The sequence below is a fragment of the Oncorhynchus clarkii genome, chromosome 1 (assembly GCF_045791955.1).
Source record: "Oncorhynchus clarkii lewisi isolate Uvic-CL-2024 chromosome 1, UVic_Ocla_1.0, whole genome shotgun sequence".
Lineage (NCBI taxonomy): Eukaryota > Metazoa > Chordata > Actinopteri > Salmoniformes > Salmonidae > Oncorhynchus > Oncorhynchus clarkii.
Window position 1 is genome coordinate 75,515,101 of NC_092147.1, and position 27,715 is coordinate 75,542,815.

Consider the following 27,715-nt stretch of genomic DNA (forward strand, 5'->3'; position numbering starts at 1 on the left):
ACATTTTTGACTGAACTGGGCCTTTAAATGTTTATGTGAGGGGATGGCCTACAGTGTGAATCCTGTACAGATTCCTTATTATTAGAATGTGTGTATAATGATGGGTTCTGATGTGCTCTGTATCTATGACCTGAGCTTATGTATAGTATGTGTGTGTGTGTGTGTGTGTGTTATGGATATCCTACCTGAGACTGTGCGTTCACATTGGCTCCATTGGTCACTAGCTCTTTCACCACTTCCGTTTGGCCGGCCAGGGAGGCTATGTGAAGAGCAGTGTTTCCTTTCTGGATTAGAGAAGAGAATGAGAGGCATGTCAGTTAATCCCTCCCCCACACGTCCCAGTGTCCATGTGTACCTCATGGCTGCACCCCCGGCACATTGTTTGCATTGTGATGACAGTAGTGGCATATGCTGTGTCTACTAAAAGGACATAGATATATCCCTCCACTCTAGGTAGAGAAGGAATGAGTTGAAGACAGGTGTCTTGATTACAACATTTGAAACAAAAAAGCAGGAGTGCAGATATCATGCCCATTCAGCCAAACATGACCTTTACTGTGCCTCCTTAGACTAGTGTCTGAGGTTTCATTTGAAGAGCTGAAGAGTTTGATGTTGAGTAGTTTGAAGACTCTCCTTAGTGTTGCATTTTTCATAGTGCGCAGAATTGACATATAACTAGTGTCTGCTTCCATTGGGAGAGAGGGAACACTGAACACTAATGGTAGCTACAGTCTCCAAGTCTTTCTATGAACAAACATGGACATGCTGCTGACCACACTGATGCTGACCACACTGATGCTGACCACTGAATGCTAAGCTCATGTTGTGTTTGTGACCAACTGGGTATCGAACCTGGGTCCTCTGCACATCTCACTGAATATCAGCCCTAGGAGCTACCATGAGTTCCTCATCATGCTTGTAGTTCACTGAATCATCCCCTCGGTGTTGTCTGACAGCAACAAAGCAGTGACAGAAGCAGAGTGGGACGCACCTTGGTCGCCGCGTCCACATTGGCTTCTAGCTTCAGCAGCTCAGCCACCACCTCTACATGACCCTCCTTAGAGGCCAGATGAAGAGCATTCAACCCATTCTGAATGAAATGAAAGAAAGTAGTTTAAATACATCTATGGCACCCAGCCTACATTCTCTGAAAGAGAGACAGGTTGTGCCCATGGTGTGAGATTACTCAGACTTTCAAGTACATTCAAATGACTAATTGATGTTGTGACCTTGATTTACATTTGACAAATGTATCACACAGCCACAGGATTAAATGTGTTTGATGGAAATAGTTTAAGTTACATTGACTGATACACTCTTAGAAAAAATTGTTCAAAAAGGGTTCTTCAGCTGTCCCCATAGGAGAACCCTTTTGAGTTCTAGGTAGAAACCTTCTTGGTTCCAGGTAGAACACAAAAGGGTTCTGCCTGGAACCTAGTGCCAAAAAGGGTTCTACATAAGGCTCTCCTATGGGGACAACCAAAGAACCCTATTAGGTTCTAAATAGCACCTTTATTTTCTAAAAGTGCATATTGTGTACAAAATGGGAATGAATTGAAGAGCAGATGTTGGATGAATAGCAATCCACCTGGTTGCAGATGTTGATTTCTACCCCAGACTTGAGGTAGTCCAGGGCCTTCTCCAGGTTCCCAGCCCGCGCTGCTCGCAGGTAACTGGCATTGCTGTCCGACTAAGGAGATAGAGAGAGACAGAGAGAGAGAGAGATAGGTCAAATCCAGGCCACATACTGTAGTGTACATACGATATATTTTCCTACTGCTGAATAGCAGAGGGCTAGAACGAAAGCACCGGTTCACATTCTCAGTAGTCACAGCGATAAACACTCACACACAAAAAGTATATAACAAAATCTCAGATACCGGACCAGTCATGTTTTTCTCAAAATGTCCTTGACCTTCTGTAGAATTATAGCTACATTTCAACTGTATTGTAAAATACTGTATCAGTAGATAAAATAACACAGACATCCCAAAGATCAAGCAAAACCAATTGAGCTTTTATCCTAGTAAATGATGTCATTCTACGTCATCCTTTCTTCTTATCCCATACCAGGACGTTGTGATGCCAGCAGCGTCAAACACATTATATCCCATGACTCCTGAATCAACACAATGGTGGGTGGTCCTGATTGTCACTACCGAGACTCCTCTCTTCTGGTACAGACAAGAGAGACACACTCAGAAGATCTCCTCTAGACAGAGAGAAGGGCAATTCCCTGCATCCCTGAGACTCTGAATTTGAGTAAATGTGTAAATGTGTTTTTATAAAAATGTGTTTGGAAAATGTTTTAATTAGCCACTGTGCATGGTGTGTTTAACTTTGCGGTCACTATTTTTTGTTGACATACATTTTAATGTGAAATATAAGAGTCTCAGGAATAACTGCATTATCCTTCTTCTGCTTGGCTCTTCATTCATTTAAAATAGAAAGAGGGCTTTGTGCACAAAAATAAATGACAACAAGCAATTTTTTGATTTTGCCCATTAAACAATTGTGTGTGTGTGCATGCGTGAGTGTGTGTCAGTGCATGCGTATGTATGAGTGAGTGTGTGCGTGTGTATTTGTGTGTGTGTGCGTGTGAATCCGTCTTATCAGCTCACGTCAGATTGTTCTGTTTGTGTCTGGGATACTTGACAGAGACCGACACATAGCAGAGTCTGCATATTTGCTGGCTGTAATTGTATGAAGTTGATTTCTAAAACCCAGCACCAGTGCACATGTCCTCAGAGCATGCAGTTGAGACAGACTGCTACATAACAGGAGCTCAGAGACAAAATACCCCTGAATTAAACCAAGACCCAGACCTTCTAATTTTAGCACGTTTCCAGAGACACTTACAGTAAACTGGCAGACCCAAACAACATGAATGCCACAACCTTTTCCCCACCCACATACTTTTCCAGGAATAACTGATGGGCAAAAGCTGGCTTGACAAACAGCCAAAATATAAATGACCAAGACATTTTTCCAGATTGCTCCAGTGATAGGGAATCAGACTGGACTGTGGGAGCAATTTCAGAAGAAGCGTGTGTGTGTGAATCCCACAAGTGAGTGGAGAACCTATTCATTTCCTTGAAGTAAAACACATTAGCAGAGATCTAGTAGTATCTTAGTATCTCCGCTGTAGAATACATAAATGCCCGTTTCCTTTCCCAAACACAAGCCCCTAGGACAGAACAGTGGCAGTAAGCTATTCGTGTAATTTCTTTGCTTTCGACATTGAAGAGATTAGTGAACAGTCTGTATGGAAAAATGCCATAATGTTTCTCATTTAAATATATTCAGTAATAAAACTGTAGTGCAGTGACTATGTATATTAGTATAGCTAAAGAGCATTGTTTTGTACATAACAGAGGCAATAATTGTGAATGTGAATCTGAGGAGGGCTAATATCAAAAGTGATGACCATCCTATGATCTCTCCAGTGTTGGACAACTCCTCCTTAGCCTAAATCACTACGTAACACCTGTCCTTCACCATGAACTGTTCAGCCAGCTGGCAGACTCCTTCGCCCATTTAACTATCCCATCCACTCCAGACCACGTCATTAAATTACCCCTGGAACTCTTGTGCCAATTGGTATTTTCTCAGTTAGAGACAACACATTATCTCGATGATTTGTAGTGACATTGAGCTCTGGACACCAAAGTATCCAAAACAAAACATGAGGATTTTTTTTTTCTTGTGCAAATACACAAGCATACAAACTTTCCCACAGTGTATGGTGGCTGTAAGTGACTGTCAAGGATCTCTGAAAATAGCGTATTTGTTCAGTGTCAGATGCTTGATTCAGACTTCTGACATAAACATGAGAGGCCTCTTACTGTTCCGCTGTCTCGTTGCTGTTGACATTCAGACAACGACACATTCATTTACTTGTCAAGCCATGACGTCGACATACAAAACGCAAGACATGCATTTTTAAGTACCATCCTTCTTTTACTTTCTAGACAAGCACACCAGGCTAAATGTACTTATTGTAGCCTATGCAATTCCATTATACAGAATATAATTTGGAGTTTTTAAAAGTACAGGATCATGGATGGTGGTATGCAGGATACTGTGATGGTGCTCCTCTGAAGCCTTGTGCCACATTAATTGAAGAGCCCGCCCATTTAAGCCTATATAACTGACTTATGTTCGTCAGACATTTATTTCACAAGCTATAAACTCTCTCCATGGTCACCACTCTCACCAAGACATTGATGAAGTGATCACGTGCAGTGTTTCCCTGAAGACGTTTTGCTATGTCTATCATTCACCATAAGGGAATCACTCAGATTCCCCGTTGTTCTTCAACATTCTGCTGTAACGTATCTAAAGGGGATAACCTCTCAAGGAAATTGAAGTGGGAGGAGGAGTGGGAGGAGGAGAGCGCGTAGATGTGAGAAATAATTAAACAACGAGCAAAGTGATCATGCTGTTTGTATGTTGCTGCTATGAAAGTGAACTGTATGCGATGGTGATCAGGGGAGTATTCATTCCGACGATTCTGTTGAAAAAACATTCTTAAATGGAAGCAAACAGATCAAAAACGGGGATAAAAATACCTGAATTTGTGCAATAGAAATGATTACACCCTAGATCAGCTAGATGCAGGCAAGAGTGTGCAAGGTGTCACTGTCTGTCACATTGATTACTCACATTTTTACACCTACGTGGTAAACTTTCACTAATAAGCTAGGTTGTAGCAACCTCATGATGGGATAGGGAAAATGTTTGTATCATGTAGTTGCCTAAACCTATCGCTGTTACATTGAGCTGGGTGAATGGAATATGAGTGACAGTCATCCAATATGCTGTAATAGAAATAAGGCCATGCGCATAAAAAATAAATAATCGTCTTCCCTTATCTTAAACGGCACTGACCGCCCCTGATGTACATGGACTGTACAAAACATTAGGAACACCTGCTCTTTCCATGACATAGATTAACCAGGTGAAAGTTATGATCTCTTGTTAAAACTTCTTGATTCTACTTGAGACGCATATGTCTCAAGTAGGCACCTGGAAATGCAAATGCGCTACGCTAAATGCTAAATGTACTCATTAAAACTCAAACCTTGATCAAAATTCACAAGCAGGGTATTGAATTAAAGCTACACTCGTTGTGAACCTAGCCAACAAGTCAGATTTTTAAAATGCTTTTCGGCGAAAGCATGAGAAGGTATTATCTGATAGCATGCACCACCTGAAAATGCCTGAATGCGACGTAAACAAAGACTCTGCTTATCCGACGCAGCACAAAACGCAGAAATAAAATATAAAACATTCATTACCTTTGACGAGCTTCTTTCTTGGCACTCCTATATGCCCCATAAACATCACTATTGGGTCTTTTTTTCGTTTAAATCGGTCCATATATACCCAAAATAGCTTTCTATGGAAGCTGTGTCATTCAGAAAAAAACATCGTTTTTTAACGCTGCATCATTTTTTTAAATTAAAAAAGTCGACGATAAACTTTCACAAAACACTTCGAAATCCTTTTGTAATCCAACTTTAGGTATTAGTAAACGTTTATAATCTATCAAAATGATTACAGGGCGATGTATATTCAATAGCTCCTCGTCTTCAAATCAATGGCTGCCATTGTCCACATTTACAGCGTCCTGGTGGAGACTGGAAGAAACGGATGCCAGATACTTGGATTTTCCAACAAAAAATTCAATTGAAAATGACGACAATGGCGACATCGTGTGGAATTTGTATGAATTGCATGCAGGTCGATATTAAATTTTGTCCTCTTTTAACAACCCATGAAAGTGACTTATGGAAATTATTTTTAGCTTTCAGAGAGCAGTTTTTCTTGCGTTTTTCAATGAAACACACGATCTGTTATAGTCACAGCCGTGACCAGTTTTAACCAGTTTTAGAAACTTCAGAGTGTTTTCTATCCACACATACTAATCATATGCATATACTATATTCCTGGCATGAGTAGCAGGACGCTGAAAAGTTGCGCGATTTTTAACAGAATGTTCGAAAAAGGAGGGGGTAGAAGTAAGAGGTTAAATTTACTTCAATCAGTGTAAATGAAGGGGAGGAGATGGGTTAAAGAAGGAATGTGTATGTGTGCCATTCAGATGGTGAATGGACAATACAAAATATGTAAGTGCCTTTGAAAGAGATATGGTAGTAGGTGCCAGGCGCACCAGTTTGAGTGTGTCAAGAACTGCAACGCTGCTCGGTTTTTCACGCTCAACAGTTTCCAAGAATGGTCCACCACCCAAAGACATCCAGCCAACTTGACACAACTGTGGCAGCATTCTTATGGGACACCTTGTAGAATCTATGCCCCGACGAATTAAGTATGTTCTGAGGGCAAAATGGGGTGCAACTCAATATTAGGAAGGTGTTCCTCATGTTTTGTACACTCAGTATACAAAGGCAACTAGGCAACAGTCATTTAAAAGCATTCGCTCTATCCCAGGCAAATGACTAGTGACACGAGTGACAGTCATTTCAAATATCATCCCATCACATTCAAGTCGGAGAGAGAAAACCGTCTTTGTGTATGAAGCCTTACAGAGGATGGAGACAGATTATCTTTGAAAATATGATTAAACTTTGCAGAGCAGAAGTTCAAAGAAATTAGGCCATTAAAGAGTAGGCTAAGCCTGAAGGAATCACATTAATCTACAGTTAGATAAAGCTGGATGTCAAAGGAATGGAGGCTCCGTCATTCTGATTCCCTGCTAAAAGAAAAAGCTCTAATTTACTGATTCAGTCTAAATTAGAGCTTTACTTACTTACAGCATCTCACAATGGCAACCATGTGGCACATTTAATGTTAAGCTGCTGTAAAAATGACAATCAATATCTTCATGTACAGTATGCCTATTAGGAATGTGCTCTGCTGTGTGTATCCTCCTGTATCGAGGCAGAGTAGAGCTGCAAAGATTTTTTTGCTGAATTAGTGTTTGGCCCAGATTTCACTTATGACATCATTGAGTCCGGGGATTACTGTTTTGTGTGGAGTGATTTTCTCTCCAATATCTCCCACTGACATGATGTCAAACTGACAGGTAGGTAGTATTATGGAACAAAAACACCCCCACCCCCACACAGAGGCACCGCAACGCATCAACAGACCGATACCTTACAGATTCTGCGCGCGCGCACACACACACACACACACACACACACGTCAGTGCTCCAAACTGCTGGTTAGCTCAGTTGGAGCCCAGAACCCGTTGCATTGTCTCATTTATCCCTGGCCCCCCATCAATACAAAAACACAGCCTAGGGCCACATGAGCTCAGAACGCCCACCAGTGCCAAAGAGCATCGCCCCACCACACAGACATGCACTTTCCACGGGGGAAAAACAACACGGTTGACAGGTTAATGCATACATTGTGGAGCTGTTAGATAGATATAATTGCAAATCGTTACAAATGGATGTTTTTCTAAAGGCCTGTTGGTGTGGATGGATGTGGATCCATACTAGAATAGTGAATTAATTATAATGGGGTTGTATTGATAGCAGGATTGGAAGCACTTCCATTTGTTTGCATTAACTCACATTGGCCGATTGTGAACAACCATTACAATACAAATCCCCATAGGTCTCAAAGACATTTACTGGCGCTACATAATGGTTAACCCCGGGTAAAAACTGTCAAAGCCAAAACAGAATATCATTATGCCTGGATGATGTTGAAGTGTAAAGGATGCAAGAGAAATGAGTGATAAGTGACTATGCTACATGTAATATCAGTTTAGTGACCTTCATGCAGAGGATGGTATGCGGCTTCAGTGTAGATCTATATTGCACATGGACAATGACGTGTAGAATAGCTATTTAGATTAATATAATTGATGGAAGCTCACAGACAAAGAGTGTATAAAACATTAGGGCATGGACTCTACAAGGTGTTGAAAGCGGTGCCTGGAGCGGTCTTCTAGTGAGGCTTCGGATGTGCACACATCACCCACCACTTCAGAGTATATTACTCGTTAATGTCCAGTCCCTAGTTAACAAAGTCAACGAAATTAGGGCAAGAGTTGCTTTCCAAAGAGATATCTGGGATTGTAACATACTCTGTTTTACAGAGACATGGCTAGCTGGGGACATGCTGTCGGAGTCCGTACAGCCAACAGGATTTTCAGTGCATCACACCGATAGGAACAAACATCTCTTCGGTAAGAAGAAGGGTGGAGGTGTATGTTTCATGATTAACGACTCATGGTGTAATTGTAACAACATACAATAACTCAAGTCCCTTTGTTCACCTGACCTAAAATTCCTGACAATCAAATGCTGACCATATTATCTCCCAAGAGAACTCTCCTCGGTTAGCCGTGTATATCCCCCCGCAAGCGGATACCAAGACGGCCATCAAGGAACTTCACTGGACTTCATGCAAACTGGAAATCATATATTCTGAGGCTGCATTTATTGTTGCTGGGGATTTTAACAAAGCTAATCTGAGAACAAGGCTACCTAAATTCTATCAGTATATCGATTGTAGCACAGGAGCAAGTAACACACTTGACCACTGCTACTTCCTCGATGCATACAAGGCACTCCCCCGCCATCCTTTTGGCAAATCTGACCATGACTCCATCTTGTTGCTCCCCTCCTATAAGCAGAAACTAAAACAGGAAGCACCCGTGTTTAGGTCTATCCAACGCTGGTCTGACCAATTGGATTGCACGCTTCAAGATTGATTCGATCACATGGACACGGATATTTTCCAGGTAGCCTCAGACAATAACATTGACATATACGCTGACTCGGTGAGCAAGTTTATAAGGTAGTGTATAGGAGATGTTGTACTCACTGTGACTATTAAAACCTTCCCTAACCAGAAACCGTGGCTTGACGGCAGCATTCGTGCAACTGAAAGCACGTACCACAGCATTTAATAATGGCAAGGCGACTGGAAACATGACCAAATACAAACAATGTAGTTATTCCCTTCATAAGGCAATCAAACAAGCAAAGCGTCAGGATAGAGACAAAGTGGAGTCGCAATTCAACGGCTCAAACACGAGACGTATGTGGCAGCGTCTACAGACAATCACCGTTTACAAAAAGAAAACCAGCCCGTCACGGAACTCTTGCTCCCAGACAAATTAAACAACTTCATAAATCGCTTTGAGGACAATACAGTGCCAACGACACGGCCCGCTACCAAAGACTGTGAGCTTTCCTTCTCTGTGGCCAACGTGAGTAAAACATTTAAACGTGTTAACCCTCGCAAGGATGCCGGCCCAGAAGGCATCCCTAGCTGTGTATTCAGAGCATGAGCAGACCTGCTGGCTGGTGTGTTTACGGACAATCAATCCCTATGCCATTCTGCTGTCCCCACATGCTTCAAGATGGCCACCATTGTTCCTGTTCCCAAGAAAGCTAAGGTAAATGAACTAAATGACTATCGCCCCGTAGCACTCACTCCTGTCATCAGGAAGTGCTTTGAGAGACTAGTCAAGGATCATATCATCTCCACCCTACCTGTTACCTTAGACCCACTTCAATTTGCTTACCGCCCCAATAGGTTCACAGACGATGCAATCGCCATCACACTGCACACTGCCCTATCCCATCTGGACAAGAGGAATACCTATGCAAGAATACTGTTCATTGACTATATCTCAGCATTCAACAACAAACTCATCATTAAGCTTGAGACCCTGGGTCCTGTGCAACTTGAGATCCCCTGTGCAACTGCGTCCTGGACTTCCTGACGGGCCGCCCACAGGTAGAGAAGGTAGGAAACAACATCTCCACTCCACTGATCCTCCACAAGGGTGCGTTCTCAGCCCTCTCCTGTACTCCTTGTTCACCCATGACTTTGTGGTTATGCACGCCTCCAACTCAATCATCAAGTTTGCAATGGTAGGCTGATTACCAACAATGATGAGACAGCCTACAGTGAGGTGGTGAAGGCCCTTGGAGTGTGGTGTCAGAAAAATACCCTCTCACTCAATGTCAGAAAAACAAAAGAGATGATCGTGGACTTCAAGAAACAGCAAATGAAGCACCCCCTATCCACATCGACGGGACAGCAGTGTAGAATGTCGAAAGTTTTAAGTTCCTCGGTGTACATATCATCGACAAACTGAAATGGTCCACGCACACAGACAGTGTGGTGAAGAAGGCGCAACAGGAGGTTGCCATTTTTTTGGCTTGTCACTGAAAATCCTCACAAACTTTTATAGGTGCACAAATGAGAGCATCCTGTCAAGCTATTTTTTATTTTTCATTTCACCTTTATTTAACCAGGTAGGCTAGTTTAGAACAAGTTCTCATTTACAACTGCGACCTGGCCAAGATAAAGCATAGCAGTGTGAACAGACAACAACACAGAGTTACACATGGAGTAAATAATAAACAATAAACAAGTCAATAACATAGTAGAAAGAAAAAAAGAGTCTATATACATTGTGTGCAAAAGGCATGAGGAGGTATGCGGATAATTACAATTTTGCAGATTAACACTGATGTGATAAATGATCAGATGGTCATGTGCAGGTAGAAATACTGGTGTGCAAAAGAGGAGAAAAGTAAATAAATATAAACAGTATGGGGATGAGGTAGGTAAATTGGGTGGGCTATTTACTGATGGACTATGTACAGCTGCAGCGATCGGTTAGCTGCTCAGATAGCAGATGTTTGAAGTTGGTGAGGGAGATAAAAGTCTCCAACTTCAGCGATTTTTGCAATTCGTTCCAGTCACAGGCAGCAGAGAACTGGAAGGAAAGGCGGCCAAATGAGGTGTTGGCTTTAGGGATGATTAGTGAGATACACCTGCTTGAGCGCGTGCTACGGGTGGGTGTTGCCATCGTGACCAGTGAACTGAGATAAGGCAGAGCTTTACCTAGCATGGACTTGTAGATGACCTGGAGCCAGTGGGTCTGGCGACAAATATGTAGCGAGGGCCAGCCGACTAGAGCATACAGGTTGCAGTGGTGGGTGGTATAAGGTGCTTTAGTAACAAAACGGATGGCACTGTGATAAACTGCATCCAGTTTGCTGAGTAGAGTATTGGAAGCTATTTTGTAGATGACATCGCCGAAGTCGAGGATCGGTAGGAGAGTAAGTTTTACTAGGGTAAGTTTGGCGGCGTGAGGGAAGGAGGCTTTGTTGCGAAATAGAAAGCCGACTCTAGATTTTATTTTAGATTGGAGATGTTTGATATGAGTCTGGAAGGAGAGTTTACAGTCTAGCCAGACACTTAGGTACTTATAGATGTCCACATATTCTAGGTCGGAACCATCCAGGGTGGTGATGCTAGTCGGGCATGCGGGTGCAGGCAGCGAACGGTTAGTTTTTTTTACTAGTGTTTAAGAGCAGTTGGAGGCCACAGAAGGAGTGTTGTATGGCATTGAAGCTTGTTTGGAGGTTAGATAGCACAGTGTACAAGGAAGGGCCAGAAGTATACAGAATGGTGTCGTCTGCGTAGAGGTGGATCAGGGAATCGCCCGCAGCAAGAGCAACATCATTGATATATACAGAGAAAAGAGTCGGCCCGAGAATTGAACCCTGTGGCACCCCCATAGAGACTGCCAGAGGACATGCCCTCTGATTAGACACACTGAACTCGGTCTGCAAAGTAGTTGGTGAACCAGGCAAGGCAGTCATTAGAAAAACCGAGGCTACTGAGTCTGCCGATAAGAATATGGTGATTGACAGAGTCGAAAGCCTTGGCCAGGTCGATGAAGACGGCTGCACAGTACTGTCTTTTATCGATGGCGGTTATGATATCGTTTAGTACCTTGAGCGTGGCTGAGGTGCACCCGTGACCGGCTCGGAAACCAGATTGCACAGCGGAGAAGGTACGGTGGGATTCGAGATGGTCAGTGATCTGTTTGTTGACTTGGCTTTCAAAGACCTTAGATAGGCAGGGCAGGATGGATATACAGTGCCTTGCGAAAGTATTCGGCCCCCTGGAACTTTGCGACCTTTTGCCACATTTCAGGCTTCAAACATAAAGATATAAAACTGTATTTTTTTGTGAAGAATCAACAACAAGTGGGACACAATCATGAAGTGGAACGACATTTATTGGATATTTTAAACTTTTTTAACAAATCAAAAACTGAAAAATTGGGCGTGCAAAATTATTTAGCCCCTTTACTTTCAGTGCAGCAAACTCTCTCCAGAAGTTCAGTGAGGATCTCTGAATGATCCAATGTTGACCTAAATGACTAATGATGATAAATACAATCCACCTGTGTGTAATCAAGTCTCCGTATAAATGCACCTGCACTGTGATAGTCTCAGAGTTCCGTCAAAAGCGCAGAGAGCATCATGAAGAACAAGGAACACACCAGGCAGGTCCGAGATACTGTTGTGAAGAAGTTTAAAGCCGGATTTGGATACAAAAAGATTTCCCAAGCTTTAAACATCCCAAGGAGCACTGTGCAAGCGATAATATTGAAACGGAAGGAGTATCAGACCACTGCAAATCTACCAAGACCTGGCCGTCCCTCTAAACTTTCAGCTCATACAAGGAGAAGACTGATCAGAGATGCAGCCAAGAGGCCCATGATCACTCTGGATGAACTGCAGAGATCTACAGTTGAGGTGGGAGACTCTGTCCATAGGACAACAATCAGTCGTATATTGCACAAATCTGGCCTTTATGGAAGAGTGGCAAGAAGAAAGCCATTTCTTAAAGATATCCATAAAAAGTGTCGTTTAAAGTTTGCCACAAGCCACCTGGGAGACACACCAAACATGTGGAAGAAGGTGCTCTGGTCAGATGAAACCAAAATTGAACTTTTTGGCAACAATGCAAAACATTATGTTTGGCGTAAAAGCAACACAGCTGAACACACCATCCCCACTGTCAAACATGGTGGTGGCAGCATCATGGTTTGGGCCTGCTTTTCTTCAGCAGGGACAGGGAAGATGGTTAAAATTGATGGGAAGATGGATGGAGCCAAATACAGGACCATTCTGGAAGAAAACCTGATGGAGTCTGCAAAAGACCTGAGACTGGGACGGAGATTTGTCTTCCAACAAGACAATGATCCAAAACATAAAGCAAAATCTACAATGGAATGGTTCAAAAATAAACATATCTAGGTGTTAGAATGGCCAAGTCAAAGTCCAGACCTGAATCCAATCGAGAATCTGTGGAAAGAACTGAAAACTGCTGTTCACAAATGCTCTCCATCCAACCTCACTGAGCTCGAGCTGTTTTGCAACGAGGAATGGGAAAAAATTTCAGTCTCTCGATGTGCAAAACTGATAGAGACATACCCCAAGCGACTTACAGCTGTAATCGCAGCAAAAGGTGGCGCTACAAAGTATTAACTTAAGGGGGCTGAATAATTGTGCAATTTTTCAGTTTTTGATTTGTTAAAAAAGTTTGAAATATCCAATAAATGTCGTTCCACTTCATGATTGTGTCCCACTTGTTGTTGATTCTTCACAAAAAAATACAGTTTTATATCTTTATGTTTGAATCCTGAAATGTGGCAAAAGGTCGCAAAGGTCAAGGGGGCCGAATACTTTCGCAAGGCACTGTAGGTATGTAACAGTTTGGGTCCAGGGTGTGTCCCCCTTTGAAGAGGGGGATGACTGCGGCAGCTTTCCAATCCTTGGGGATCTCAGACGATATGAAAGAGAGGTTGAACAGGCTGGTAATAGGGGTTGCGACAATGGCGGCAGATAGTTTCAGAAATAGAGGGTCCAGATTGTCAAGCCCAGCTGATTTGTATGGGTCCAGGTTTTGCAGCTCTTTCAGAACATCTGCTATCTGGATTTGGGTAAAGGAGCTGGGGAGGCTTGGGCGAGTAGCTTAGGGGGGTGGGCTGAGCTGTTGGCCCGAGGTTGGAGTAGCCAGGAGGAAGGCATGGCCAGCCGTTCAGAAATGCTTGTTGAAGTTTTCGATAATCATGGATTTATCGGTGGTGACCGTGTTACCTAGACTCAGTGCAGTGGGCAGCTGGGAGGCGGTGCTCTTGTTCTCCATGGACTTTACAGTGTCCCATAACTTTTTGGAGTTAGAGCTACAGGATGCAAATTTCTGCTTGAAGAAGCTGGCCTTTGCTTTCCTGACTGACTGCGCGTATTGGTTCCTGACTTCCCTGAACAGTTGCATATCGCGGGGACTATTCGATGCTATTGCAGTCTGCCACAGGATGTTTTTGTGCTGTTCGAGGGCAGTCAGGTCTGGAGTGAACCAAGGGGTATATCTGTTCTTAGTTCTGCATTTTTTGAACGGAGCGTGCTTATCTAACATGGTGAGGAAGTTACTTTGAAAGAATGACCAGGCATCCTCAATTGACGGGATGAGGTCAATATCATTCCAGGATATCCGGGCCAGGTCGATTAGAAAGGCCTGCTCGCAGAAGTGTTTTAGGGAGCGTTTGACAGTGATGAGGGGTGGTTGTTTGACTGTGGACCCGTAGCGGATACAGGCAATGAGGCAGTGATCGCTGAGATCCTGGTTGAAGACAGCAGAGGTGTATTTAGAGAGCCAGTTGGTCAGGATAACGTCTAAGAGGGTGCCCTTGTTTACAGATTTAGGGTTGTACCTGGTGGGTTCCTTGATGATTTGTGTGAGATTGAGGGCATCTAGCTTAGATTGTAGGACTGCCGGGGTGTTAAGCATATCCCAGTTTAGGTCACCTAACAGAACAAACTCTGAAGCTAGATGGGGGGCGATCAATTCACAGATTCACAATTCACAGTGTCCAGGGCACAGCTGGGAGCTGAGGAGGGTCGGTAGCAGGCGGCAACAGTGAGAGACTTATTTCTGGAGAGTAATTTTTAAAATTAGTAGTTCGAACTGTTTGGATATGGACCTGGAAAGTATGACATTACTTTGCAGGCTATCTCTGCAGTAGACTGCAACTCCTCCCCCTTTGGCAGTTCTATCTTGACGGAAAATGTTATAGTTGGGTATGGAAATCTCAGAATTTTTGGTGGCCTTCCTAAGCCAGGATTATATTACCGCCTGGTATGGCAACTGCACCGCCCACAACCGTAAGGCTTTCCAGAGGGTGGTGCAGTCTGCACAATGTATCACCAGGGACAAACTACCTGCCCTCCAGGACACCTACAACACCCGATGTCACAGGAAGGCAAAAAAGATCATCAAGGACAATAACCACCTGAGCCACTGCCTGTTCACCCCGCTTCCATCCAGCAGGTGAGGTCAGTACAGGTGCATCAGAGCTGGGACAGAGAGATTGAAAAACAGCTTCTAACTCAAGGCCATCAGACTGTTAAACAGCCATCACTAGCACAGAGAGGCGGCTGCCTACCTACAGACTTGATATCATTGGCCACTTTAATAAATGGAACACAAGTCACTTTTATAATGCCACTTTAAGAATGTTTACATATCTCACATTATTAATCTCATATGTATATACTGTATCCTTCACTATCTATTCTTTACTATTTATTGCATCTTAGCCGCTATGTCATTGCTCATCCATATATTTTATACTCATATATTCTCATCCCAATGTGCATCAGGTTTTGTTGTGGAATTTGTTAGATATTAGTTTTTTTTGTGGAATTGTTAGATATTACCTGTTTGATACTGCTGCACTGTTGGATCTACAAGCATAAGCATTTCTCTACACTCGCAATTACATCTGCTAACCATGTGTATGTGACCAGGAAGGCTGGCCCATGTTGACTCCAATGCTTCACAGAGTTGTGTCAAGTTGGTTGGATGTCCTTCGGGTGGTGGACCATTATTATTACACACAGGAAACTGTTGAGAAACCCAGCAGCGTTGCAGTTCTTGACACACTCAAACCTTTGCGCCTGGCACCTACTACCATACCCCGTTCAAAGGCACTTAAATATTTTGTCCTGCACATTCACCCTCTGAATGGCACACATACACACACATTCACACATCCAGCACACATACACAATCCATCTCAATTGTCTTAAGGCTTGATGTAGGCTGAGAGCCCACACCCAGGAACCAAATATAGGGGAGAGATAATTATACTTTACAAAAATATAAATTCAACATGCAACAATTGAAAAGATTTTACTGAGATGCAGCTGATATGAATCAGTCGATTGAAATAAATTCATTAAGCCCTAATCTATGGATTTCATATGACTAGGAATACAGATATGCGTCTGTTGGTAACATAAACCTTTTTTTAAAAATGGGCCTCACAATAAGCCTCAGGATCTCGTCACAGTATTTCTGTGCATTCAAATTGCCATAGATAAAATTAAATTGTGTTCGTAGTCTGTATCTTACGCCTGCCCATATCATAACCCCACCGCCACCATGAGGTACTCTGTTCACAACGTTGATGTGGCCCTAGGCTGTGACAAGACAATTAAATAAGATGGCGCCGAAGAGCAAAGAAGATGGCCAACGTTTTACATGCTCCTAACCAACTGTGCTATTTTGTTAGTTTCTTTGCAGTATTTGTAACTGATTTTTTAAACTTATTTTGTACATAATGTTGCTGCTACTGTCTCTTATGACCGAAAAAATAAATTCTGGACATCAGAACAGCGATTACTCACCTCGAACTGGAAGAAGCTTTTTCCTTTAACGAGTCCGACGAGAAGGATATACTGCTTTACCGGGAACAGGCCCAAATCCCCGTCATTTGCGTGAAGAAAAGACGGAGGAAAAGGGGATGCAGGCAGGACTGCCTTCTGAGAATCCGTAGGCGAGCGAGTAAACTCCTACTGCCATCCGTTCTACTGGCTAAAGTGCAATCATTGGAAAATAAAATTGATGACCTACATTATTAAGACATTAAAACATTAAAAACTGTAATATCTTATGTTTCACCGATTCGTGGCTGAACGACGACACGGATAATATAGAGCTGGCGGAATTTTCCATGCACCGACAGAACAGAGAAGCTACGTCTGATAAGACGAGGGGTATGGGTGTTTGTCTATTTGTTAATAACAGCTGGTGCACGATGTTTAATATTAAAGAAGTCTCGAGGTATTGCTTGCCTGAGGTAGAGTACCTTATGATAAGCTGTAAACCACACTATCTACCAAGAGTTATCATCTTGTCATGACTGTCCTGATCAGATCAGGTTACAGGAGACCACAACCCTACAGATTATCTCTCAACCCCAACAGAGGAGGAGCGATCTAGGGGTCTGAAGATGTGAGGGGGTTTTATGACCCCTGGTAAATCTCAGGCCACAGACAAATTCCTTTGTCCTGTTACTATGGAGAACCAGCCTCAGAACATTAAACATGAAATAAAGGGACTTTGGAACAATGATTTCCGTCAGCCACAATGGTGGGGTCATGACGATAGATGGAATATGAAAATGTATGTCATTTCTGTTTTGTTAACAGATTACGTTTTTACGAAAACATTTTAACGTTAAACGTTTTCCTAGTATATGTTTGATGTTTATACATTGTACATTGTGTGGAAAATGTCCAAATCAAAGAGAATGTTTTGGTAAAGATGAAATGGGAAGTTAGTTGTCTAAAATTGGATTTGAGTAACATCTAGACCTTGCCCTTAATTTGGTACGCCCAGAGAATTTCCCTAAAGGCGGTTACGCCAACTTTTGACCCAAGGGTATAAAAACCACCTAGCCTCCACTCCCCATCGAATCGTGGTATCTACACTGTTTCATTCCTATGCTGTGAGCTCTGAGCTACAGAGCTGTCTGTCCTCGGAAGAGCCCTTCCAGAGTAAGGGCGAGGAAACAGACTCCTAAGCCAAAAGGACATTGACATCGTGAGGACAACCAGAGAGTTGCGCTGGAGAAGTGTGTCATTGAGCAGCCTGAACGGTCCACGCGGAGAATCCACGGAGACCTTCCCCACGTAATTACATCATTATATTTTGACCCATAAGAGTGGCAGTTTGGGGCAAGGCTAGGGTTAGAATAAACATAGCTGACAAATTCACCCAAATGTATATTTCTCTCGTGTACTTTCTCTTTTTCTCTCTTTTAAATCCCCATTTTGGGTAACACGCGGCATATTGTGTTGGCCCGTTATTCTAAGTTCTAATCAATAGCCTAGAATGTGTTTTTGTGTATGTGTATCTTTTATCATAATTTTAGCTTTCTAGTAAATAAATACTTAACTAAGATTGGTGTGGTACGAACTCATTGGTGAGACCCGGGTCAGTGCAGATTCCCGGATTATGCGACATTCAGAACGAGACTGTAGAGGTAACTGATTAATTAGCAGCTGTTGTAAAATCGATATTCTGATATTCTTTGAGTTAATTTGGGAAATAGAAACTCAATAAAACTAATTGTCCCATGGTGCCCCAAGTTAATGAGTTAATAATTGCTTGATTCAGTTAATCACGCAATTAGAAACCTTTAATCATTCGATGAGCAACAGTCGTCACATTAACTAATACAACGTCACGACAATCTATATTATTCATAGCCGTCTATTTACCACCACAGACCGATGCTGGCACTAAGACCGCACTCAACCAACTCTATAAGGCCATAAGCAAACAATAAAATGCTCATCCAGAAGCAGCGCTCCTAGTGGCAGGGTACTTAAACTTAAATCAGCTTCCCAAATTTTGACCAGCATGTCACATGTGCAACCAGAGGAGAAAAAACTGTAGACCACCTTTACTCCACACACAGAGATGCATACAAAGCTCTCCCACGCCATCCATTTGCCAAATCTGACCATAATTCTATCTTCCTGATCCCGGTTTACAAACAAAAACTAAAGCAGGAAGTACCAGTGACTCACTCAATACGGAAGTGGTCAGATGACACGGATGCTACACTACGGGACTGTTTTGCAAGCACAGACTGGAATATGTTCCGGGATTCATCCAATGGCATTGAGGAGTATACCACCTCAGTCATCGGCTTCATCAATAAGTGCATCGACGACCCCCACAGTGACAGTACGTACATATCCCAACCAGAAGACATGGATTACCACTTTCAAGGAGTGGGACACTAATCCGGACGCTTATAAGAAATTCTGCTATACCCTCAGACGAACCATCAAACAAGCAAAGCGTCAATACAGGATTAAGATGTAATTCAAGTTCCTTGGTGTCCACATCACCAACGAACTATCATGTTCCAAACACACCAAGACAGTCGTGAACAGGGCACGACAAAACCTTTTCCTCCTCAGGAGACTGAAAAGATTTGGCATTGGTCCCCAGATCTTCAAAAAGTTCTACAGCTGCATCATCGAGAGCATCCTGTCCGGTTGCATCACCGCCTGGTATGGCAACTGCTCAGCATCTGACCGGAAGGCACTACAGAGGGTAGTGCGTACGGCCCAGTACATCACTGGGGCCAAGCTTCCTGCCATAAAGGACCTATATAATAGGCGGTGTCAGAGGAAAGCCCATAAAATTGTCAGAGACTCCAGTCACCCAAGTCATAGACTGTTTTTTCTGCTACCGCACGACAAGCGGTTTTGTACACTGCTGCAACTCACTGTTTATTATTTATGCAGTCACTTCACTCCTACCTACATGTACAAATTACCTCAACTAACCTGTACCCCCCCGCACACTGACTCAGTACCGGTACCCCCTGTTTCTAGCCTTGTTATTGTTATTTTATTGTGTTAATTTATTTTGTTATTTACTTCAGTTTATTTGGTAAATATTTTCTTAACTCTTCTTGAACTGCACTGTTGGTTAAGGGCTTGTAAAGTAAGCATTTCACGGTATGGTCTACACTTGTTGTATTCGGGGGATGTGACAAATAAAGTTTGATTTGACATCAGCAAACCGCTTGCCCACACAACACCATGCACGTGGTCTGTGGTTTTGAGGCTGGTTGGACGCACTGCCAAATAAAAAAAAAATGACATTGGAGGCGGCTTATGATAGAGAAATTAACATAAAATTATCTGACAACAGCTCTAGTGGACATTCCTGAAGTCAGCATGGTCCCTCAAAATTTCTGATATCTGTGGCATTGTGTTGTGTGACAAAATTGCACATTTTAGAGTGGCCTTTTATTGTCCCCAGCACAAGGTGCATCTGTATAATGATAATGCTGTTAAATCAGCTTCTGCATATTCCACACCTGTCAGGTAGATGAATTATCCTGGCAAAGGTGAAATGCTCACTAACAGGGCTGAAAAAAATGGTGCAATTCTTTTTTTTAAAGCTTTTTGTGCTATGGAACATTTCTGGGATCTTTTATTTCAGCTCATGAAACATTGGACCAACACTTTACAAGTTTCGTTTCCATTTTTGATCAGTGTATGTATATAAGTGTTAAGACTGGGAAGGAAGTTCTCCCCAGGTCAGTGCTACAATGGTATGTGTGCACACACGCGCACGCACACGCACTCACATGCACTCACACGCACTCACACGCACTCACATGCACGCACTTATAGCAGATCAGAGGACAATTATCAGTGTGGAGAGATTATCCACCAAATTCCAGCGATCCAAAAAAAGGCTTGGGAAATCCCCTGCGCAAGCAGCAGGACGCTCTCCGCTGCTCATCTGATTTCCCCTTATCACATTACCTGTCAAGGTCAGCAGCTGTGCCCTGGAACCTGACACACAGCATCCTTTAGAAAGTTTGCTCTAGTGCAAACACACACAGTAAATTACAAAAACCCATATTGTCACCAGGATATTTCACTTATACACTGATGCCAGAAAACCAAGATGTCCTCTGTAGTAGGAGAATCAGCCTCTCCAACACAGATAGACATATTTGTGTCCTGTAACCATCCTCTATCCACTACTGCTGCACCGCTAGGCTATACTACAGGGGCTGATGACCTCTGAGCTCTTCACAGTCCAGGATATCAAATCAAATCAATACTAGCCATACTAACTCCTCTCCACAACTCCCCTTCACAACTCCTCACAAGGCAGTAGTGATTGCAAAATGTATTGAGAAAATTCCAGGGAACACTTACTATTGTCAGGAAGTCTGCTGCCTCTTCCACAGCCATGTTTCCCCTCTCGCTTTGCAGTTCAGGAGTGAAACCTGCTATCAATTAGTTCTGGCCCAGGCAGCACCACACACAGCACACAGTACACAGAACAGGGAGTGGGACACGGAAGAACAAGGTACCATTGTGTCAGGTGACCAAGTAAAAAAACAAAAAATAGCCAACCTAGCAAAACCCAAAATAATGCTTCCTTCCACCGCGTGGTCGATGCACCATAGAATGAAAGGATGGAGGCAGAGAGGAGAAGAGGTGGGCTTCTGTATCTAACCTTTCAGGAGAAGTAAACAATCCCCTCTGTCAGTGTTTGTCTCTCTCTGACATATGAAAGGACACACGTCAAATCCCCTATTCCCTCTCCCTCCCTCTTCCCCTCTCTTTCTATGTAAACAAGGGCAAATCCCTTCTGCTTCCCAGAGCTCACCCAGAATGTACCCTAGAGAGGGGAGGGTAGAGGACAGGAAGTACACCCTGACTTACCATATTAGTAGATAGCACTTCCTCCTCCTGTCTCTCTCTCTCTCTCTAAGGCTCTCTCAGAGGGGGGTAAATGGAATCGTGATATCCAAGGATAGGGAGGGAGGAAAACACTGAAAATAGCAGCTGAAACAAATACTTTTGCTCAAAGGGGTTGACTGGGCCATGTCAACCCACTCTCCTCACTCTGTCACTCTCTCTCCCTCTTCCTCCGTCACTGCCAGCATGAGGCTCTTTATTGTCATCCTGCTTATCAGCTCTTTTTCCCCACAAAGGGAGTGTGTGTACATGCGTGCATGCATGTGTGTGTGTATCAGGGGGCTCCCTATCCAAACAACAGGGAGGTGGGGGGGACTGGTGGGGACCTGCAGGGCAGAACAATGCCGCCAGACGCTATTTTAGGGGGCTGGGAGGCACAAGTAGCCAATGGGGACAGTTTGAGGTAGGATTAAGGGGCTTTCCCCCGGTATTAAGGACACACCATCCTCCCACCAACCCCTTATCACACACCCCAGATACTGTAGATCAGCCAGGAGACAGCCTGTGCCCCACTATTTTGCATCAACTCCCAGGCTGATCTCTATCACTACCCCCCACCCCCCCATCACCATACTATATATGATTCCATATCGATGCTACAAACAATGCTTCTTGGTTTTGTTTCAGCTTTGAACATTCCTTTTTTATAGTTTGGGGATTATTTTGTTTGTTAGGCATCAATACTGTATTGCAATGTGTAAGTGCACAGCTCCAAGATGCACTAACAAGAGCTAAGGGAAATGTACCCCTTTTGAAAGCCATGTTTCTGATCATAAATGCTTCATTCTGCTCAGCGGATACCATCAGAGCCATGGAAAACATTGGAGAGCATCAGACTGATGGAATACCGCTTGATCTTCTCTCCAAGGTGATGTTGTTGGACCACCTCTGACAAACGCAGTTCATCAACATGAGACTAGAGACACTTATTTATAGGCCAGCAAGTCTTTGTTCTGCCAACAAGACACATCCCCCCCAACACGTCCAATCCTTCAGCTGGGCAGTCATTGGCTGTCACAGCTCTAGAAGAATGGCCTTCCAAGCATTCGGGGTAAGTACAATGTCTGCTTAAAAAGCACACAGCGGAGTAAGTAACAGACTGTGGTGTGCCATGGAACAGTCAGCTGGAACACGTAACTTGTAGATCACAGGTGGGCGGCAGGTAGCCTAGTGGTAAGAGTGTTGGACCAGCAACCGAAAGGTTGATAGATCAAATCCCCGAGCTAACCAGGTAAACATCTGTCGTTCTTCCCCTGAACAAGGCAGTTAACCCACTGTTCCTACGCTGTCATTGTAAATAAGTGGAGTGGAGGAGGAAGAGAGTCAGTGGAGGAGGAAGAGAGGAGGAAGAGAGTCGAGCCTACTTTCAAGACATTATCTCACACACACACTCACTGTAAATCAACAACCATTACACGAGTGAATCAACTCTGCACAGCAACCTTGAAGACAACATGCAGTATCATGTCATATGATTTCAATGTACTGTAGCCTACTGTCTGATCAAATTACATAGAAAATCATGTAATAGTGATCAATAAAAATTACATGACGCACAACCCTTTTTTAGGGCAATCAGGCCAAAAACAGAACATTGCCTTTTAAAAAATGAATTTGAACTGACTGGTGGCCTTTGCGTGTGCTGAACCCAGATTTAAAAAATGTATAAAGAAAATATGCCTTCACAACGAGTTGAGAGCATGCACTGTATAACAGCGTCCAGGACTCAGAAGATAAGGTTGTTCTCTTGGTATTGTAGAGCTCTTTATTTTTATTTTTCATTTCACCTTTATTTAACCAGGTAGGCTAGTTGAGAACAAGTTCTCATTTGCAACTGCGACCTGGCCAAGATAAAGCATAGCAGTGTGAACAGACAACAACACAGAGTTACACATGGAGTAAATAATAAACAATAAACAAGTCAATAACATAGTAGAAAAGAATTATCTATATACATTGTGTGCAAAAGGCATGAGGAGGTAGGCAATAAATAGGCCATAGGAGTGAATAATTACAATTTAGCAGATTAACACTGGAGTGATAAATGATCAGATGAACATGTGCAGGTAGAGATACTGGTGTGCAAAAGAGAAGAAAAGTAAATAAAATAAAAACAGTATGGGGATGAGGTAGGTAAATTGGGTGGGCTATATACCGATGGACTATGTACAGCTGCAGCGATCGGTTAGCTGCTCAGATAGCAGATGTTTAAAGTTGGTGAGGGAGATAAAAGTCTCCAACTTCAGAGATTTTTGCAATTCGTTCCAGTCGCAGGCAGCAGAGAACTGGAAGGAAAGGCAGACAAATGAGGTGTTGGCTTTAGGGATGAACAGTGAGATACACCTGCTGGAGCGCGTGCTACGGGTGGGTGTTGCCATCTTGACCAGTGAACTGAGATAAGGCGGAGCTTTACCTAGCATAGACTTGTAGATGACCTGGAGCCAGTGGGTCTGGCGACGAACATGTAGCGAGGGTCAGCCGACTAGAGCATACAGGTCGCAGTGGTGGGTGGTATAAGGTGCTTTAGTAACAAAACGGATGGCACTGTGATAAACTGCATCCAGTTTGCTGAGTAGAGTATTGGAAACTATTTTGTAGATGACATCGCTGAAGTCGAGGATCGGTAGGATAGTCAGTTTCACTAGGGTAAGTTTGGCGGCATGAGTGAAGGAGGCTTTGTTGCGAAATAGAAAGCCGATTCTAGATTTGATTTTGGATTGGAGATGTTTGATATGAGTCTGGAAGGAGAGTTTGCAGTCTAGCCAGACACCTAGGTACTTATAGATGTCCACATATTCTAGGTCGGAACCATCCAGGGTGGTGATGCTAGTCGGGCGTGCGGGTGCAGGCAGCGAACGGTTGAAAAGCATGCATTTGGTTTTACTAGCGTTTAAGAGCAGTTGGAGGCCACGGAAGGAGTGTTGTATGGCATTGAAGCTCGTTTGGAGGTTAGATAGCACAGTGTCCAAGGAAGGGCCAGAAGTATACAGAATGGTGTCGTCTGCATAGAGGTGGATCAGGGAATCGCCCGCAGCAAGAGCAACATCATTGATATATACAGAGAAAAGAGTCGGCCCGAGAATTGAACCCTGTGGTACACCCATAGAGACTACCAGAGGACTGGACATCATGCCCTCCGATTTGACTCACTGAACTCGGTCTGCAAAGTAGTTGGTGAACCAGGCAAGGCTGTCATTAGAAAAACCGAGGAGAAGGTACGGTGGGATTCGAGATGATCAGTGATCTGTTTGTTGACTTGGCTTTCGAAGACCTTAGATAGGCAGGGCAGGATGGATATAGGTCTGTAACAGTTTGGGTCCAGGGTGTCTCCCTCTTTGAAGAGGGGGATGACCGCGGCAGCTTTCCAATCCTTGGGGATCTCAGATGATACGAAGGAGAGGTTGAACAGGTTGGTAATAGGGGTTGCGACAATGGCGGCGGACAGTTTCAGAAATAGAGGTCCAGATTGTCAAGCCCAGCTGATTTGTACGGGTCCAGGCTTTGCAGCTCTTTCAGAACATCTGCTATCTGGATTTGGGTAAAGGAGAAGCTGGGGAGGCGTGGGCGAGTAGCTGCGGGGGGGAAGGTGGAGCTGTTGGCCGAGGTTGGAGTAGCCAGGAGGAAGGCATGGCCAGCCGTTGAGAAATGCTTGTTGAAGTTTCCGATTATCACGGATTTATCGGTGATGACCATGTTACCTAGCCTCAGTGCAGTGGGCAGCTGGGAGGAGGTGCTCTTGTTCCCCATGGACTTTACAGTGTCCCAGAACGTTTTGGAGTTAGAGCTACAGGATGCAAATTTCTGCTTGAAAAAGCTAGCCTTTGCTTTCCTGACTGACTGCGTGTATTGGTTCCTGACTTCCCTGAACATTTGCATATCGCAGGGACTATTCGATGCTATTGCAGTTCGCCACAGGATGTTTTTGTGCTGGTCGAGGGCAGTCAGGTCTGGAGTGAACATGGGCTATATCTGTTCTTGGTTCTGCATTTTTGAACAGAGCATGCTTGTCTAAGATGGTGAGAAAGTTACTTTTAGAGAATGACCAGGCATCCTCAACTGACGGGATGAGGTCAATATCCTTCCAGGATACCCGGGCCAGGTCGATTAGAAAGGCCTGCTCGCAGAAGTGTTTTAGGGAGCGTTTGACAGTGATGAGGGGTGGTCGTTTAACCGTGGACCCGTAGCAGACACAGGCAATGAGGCAGTGATCGCTGAGATCCTGATTGAAGACAGCAGAGGTGTATTTGGAGGGCAAGTTGGTCACGATCATGTCAATTAGGATTTAGGGTTGTACCTGGTGGGTTCCTTGATGATTTGTATGAGATTGAGGGCATCTAGCTTAGATTGTAGGACTGCCAGTGTGTTAAGCATATCCCAGTTTAGGTCACCTAACAGAACAAACTCTGAAGCTAGATGGGGGGCGATCAATTCACCGATGGTGTCCAGGGCACAGCTGGGAGCTGAGGGGGGTCGGTAGCAGGCGGCAACAGTGAGAGACTTATTTCTGGAGAGATTAATTTTTTAAATTAGAAGTTCGAACTGTTTGGGCATAGACCTGGAAGGTATGACAGAACTTTGCAGGCTATCTCTGCTAGATTGCAACTCCTCCCCCTTTGGCAGTTCTATCTTGACGGAAAGTGTTATAGTTGGGTATGGAAATCTCAGAATTTTTGGTGGTCTTTCTAAGCCAGGATTCAGACACGGCAAGGACATCAGGGTTGGCAGAGTGCACTAAAGCAGTGAGTAAAACAAACTTAGGGAGGAGGCTTCTGATGTTGACATGCATGAAACCAAGGCTTTTTCGATCACAGAAGTCAACAAATGAGGGTGCCTGGGGACATGCAGGGCCTGGGTTTACCTCCACATCACCCGAGGAACAGAGGAGGAGTAGGATGAGGGTGCGTCTAGAGGCTATCAAAACTGGTCGCCTAGAGCGTTGGGGACAAGGAATAAAAGGAGCAGATTTATGGGCGTGGTAGAATATATTTTCTTGGCATAATGTGCAGACAGGGGTATGTTGGGGTGCGGATACAGCGGAGCTAAGCCCAGGCACTGGGTGATGATAAGAGAGGTTGTATGTCTGGACATGCTGGTTATAATGGGTGAGGTCACCGCATGTGTGGGAGGTGGGACAAAGGAGGTATCAGAGGTGTGAGGAGTGGAACTAGGGGCTCCATTGTAAACTAAAACAATGATAACTAACCTGAACAACAGTATACAAGGCATATTGATATTTGAGAGAGACATACAGCAAGGCATAAAGTAATCGCAGGTCTTGCTAGAGCTTGCTAAAACAACAGGTGAGACAACAACAGCTAGTCAGCTAACACAACAACAGCAGGTAAAATGGTGATGACTAGGCAGAGAGGGTCAGATTAACTACACATAGAGCCTGAGTTCGCGGCTGGGGCCGACAGATAAAAAATAAATAAACAGAATGGAGTACCGTGATTAATGGACAGTCCAGCAGGCATCAGCTATGTAGCCAAGTGATCATAGTGTCCAGGGGGCAGCAGCAGATGGAACAGGGAAGCCGCCACTATGCTAGGATGCGGGCGACACAACGTTTAAAGTTAGTAGCCCGGGGTGGTAGGGGGGGTCTGCTCAGACGGAGGCCGGTGGGGGGCCGTGTCGACAGAGAATCCAAGCCAGATGGCAAAAGAGGTATTGTAGAATTTAGTTTGCTAGCAGGGAGATGTGCCTGGCTCACGACTAACTGGTGCTAGCTTCGTGGCAATGGCGTTAGCCAAGGTCCAGAGTTTACAGCAAGGATCCGGTGGAGTATTGGGCTCTAGCCGTGTATGAGTGGGGTTCGAGTGAACAGCTGAGTAGGCCGGGAGGTGGGCCTCAGGGATAGCTTCGGTACTGGGTGCAAGCTAGCTGTGAAGATCAGAAGTAGTGGTCCAGGGATTAGGGCAGGAATTTGGCGTTGTTGTGGAGAGACAGTTCGATACTGGTAGACTGGCGAGTATTATCCAGGCTAAAAACAGGGCTGGCTGTGCAGAAGGTAAAAGCCGCTAGCAGTGGCTAACAATGACTAAACAGCTTGTAGCTAATTAGCTGGTTAGCTTCTGGAGGTTCTTGAATGTATTCTAAAATTAAAAATAATAGCGATTCTGTATCACATTGGGTGAGGCAGGTTACCGGAAGGTATAATCGAATTAAAAATCGGAAAGAGATTGAAAATAAATATGGGTCCAGTGAGTGGTTGGGCTGGCTGGGGACACGGCGTTTCAGACAGTTAGCAGGCCTGTGCTAACAAGCTAACAGTTAGTAGGCCAGGGCTAAACAAGCTAGCAGTTAGCAGACCGGGG

At 44.0% G+C, this 27,715-nt stretch overlaps 1 protein-coding gene across 11 annotated transcripts in view; it reads right to left on the minus strand.

Moving 5' to 3' along the window:
• LOC139412408 (ankyrin-3-like) overlaps window positions 1-27,715 on the minus strand; it is a 163,860-nt gene that overhangs the window by 63,830 nt on the left and 72,315 nt on the right. For all 11 annotated transcript variants that reach the window (XM_071159259.1, XM_071159252.1, XM_071159240.1 and 8 more), the window contains exons 2-4: window positions 1,589-1,690; window positions 992-1,090; window positions 186-284 (exon numbers count right to left, since the gene is read on the minus strand). In XM_071159259.1, coding sequence (XP_071015360.1) covers window positions 186-284; window positions 992-1,090; window positions 1,589-1,690 — 300 coding nt within the window. The remainder of the gene's footprint in view (window positions 1-185; window positions 285-991; window positions 1,091-1,588; window positions 1,691-27,715) is intronic.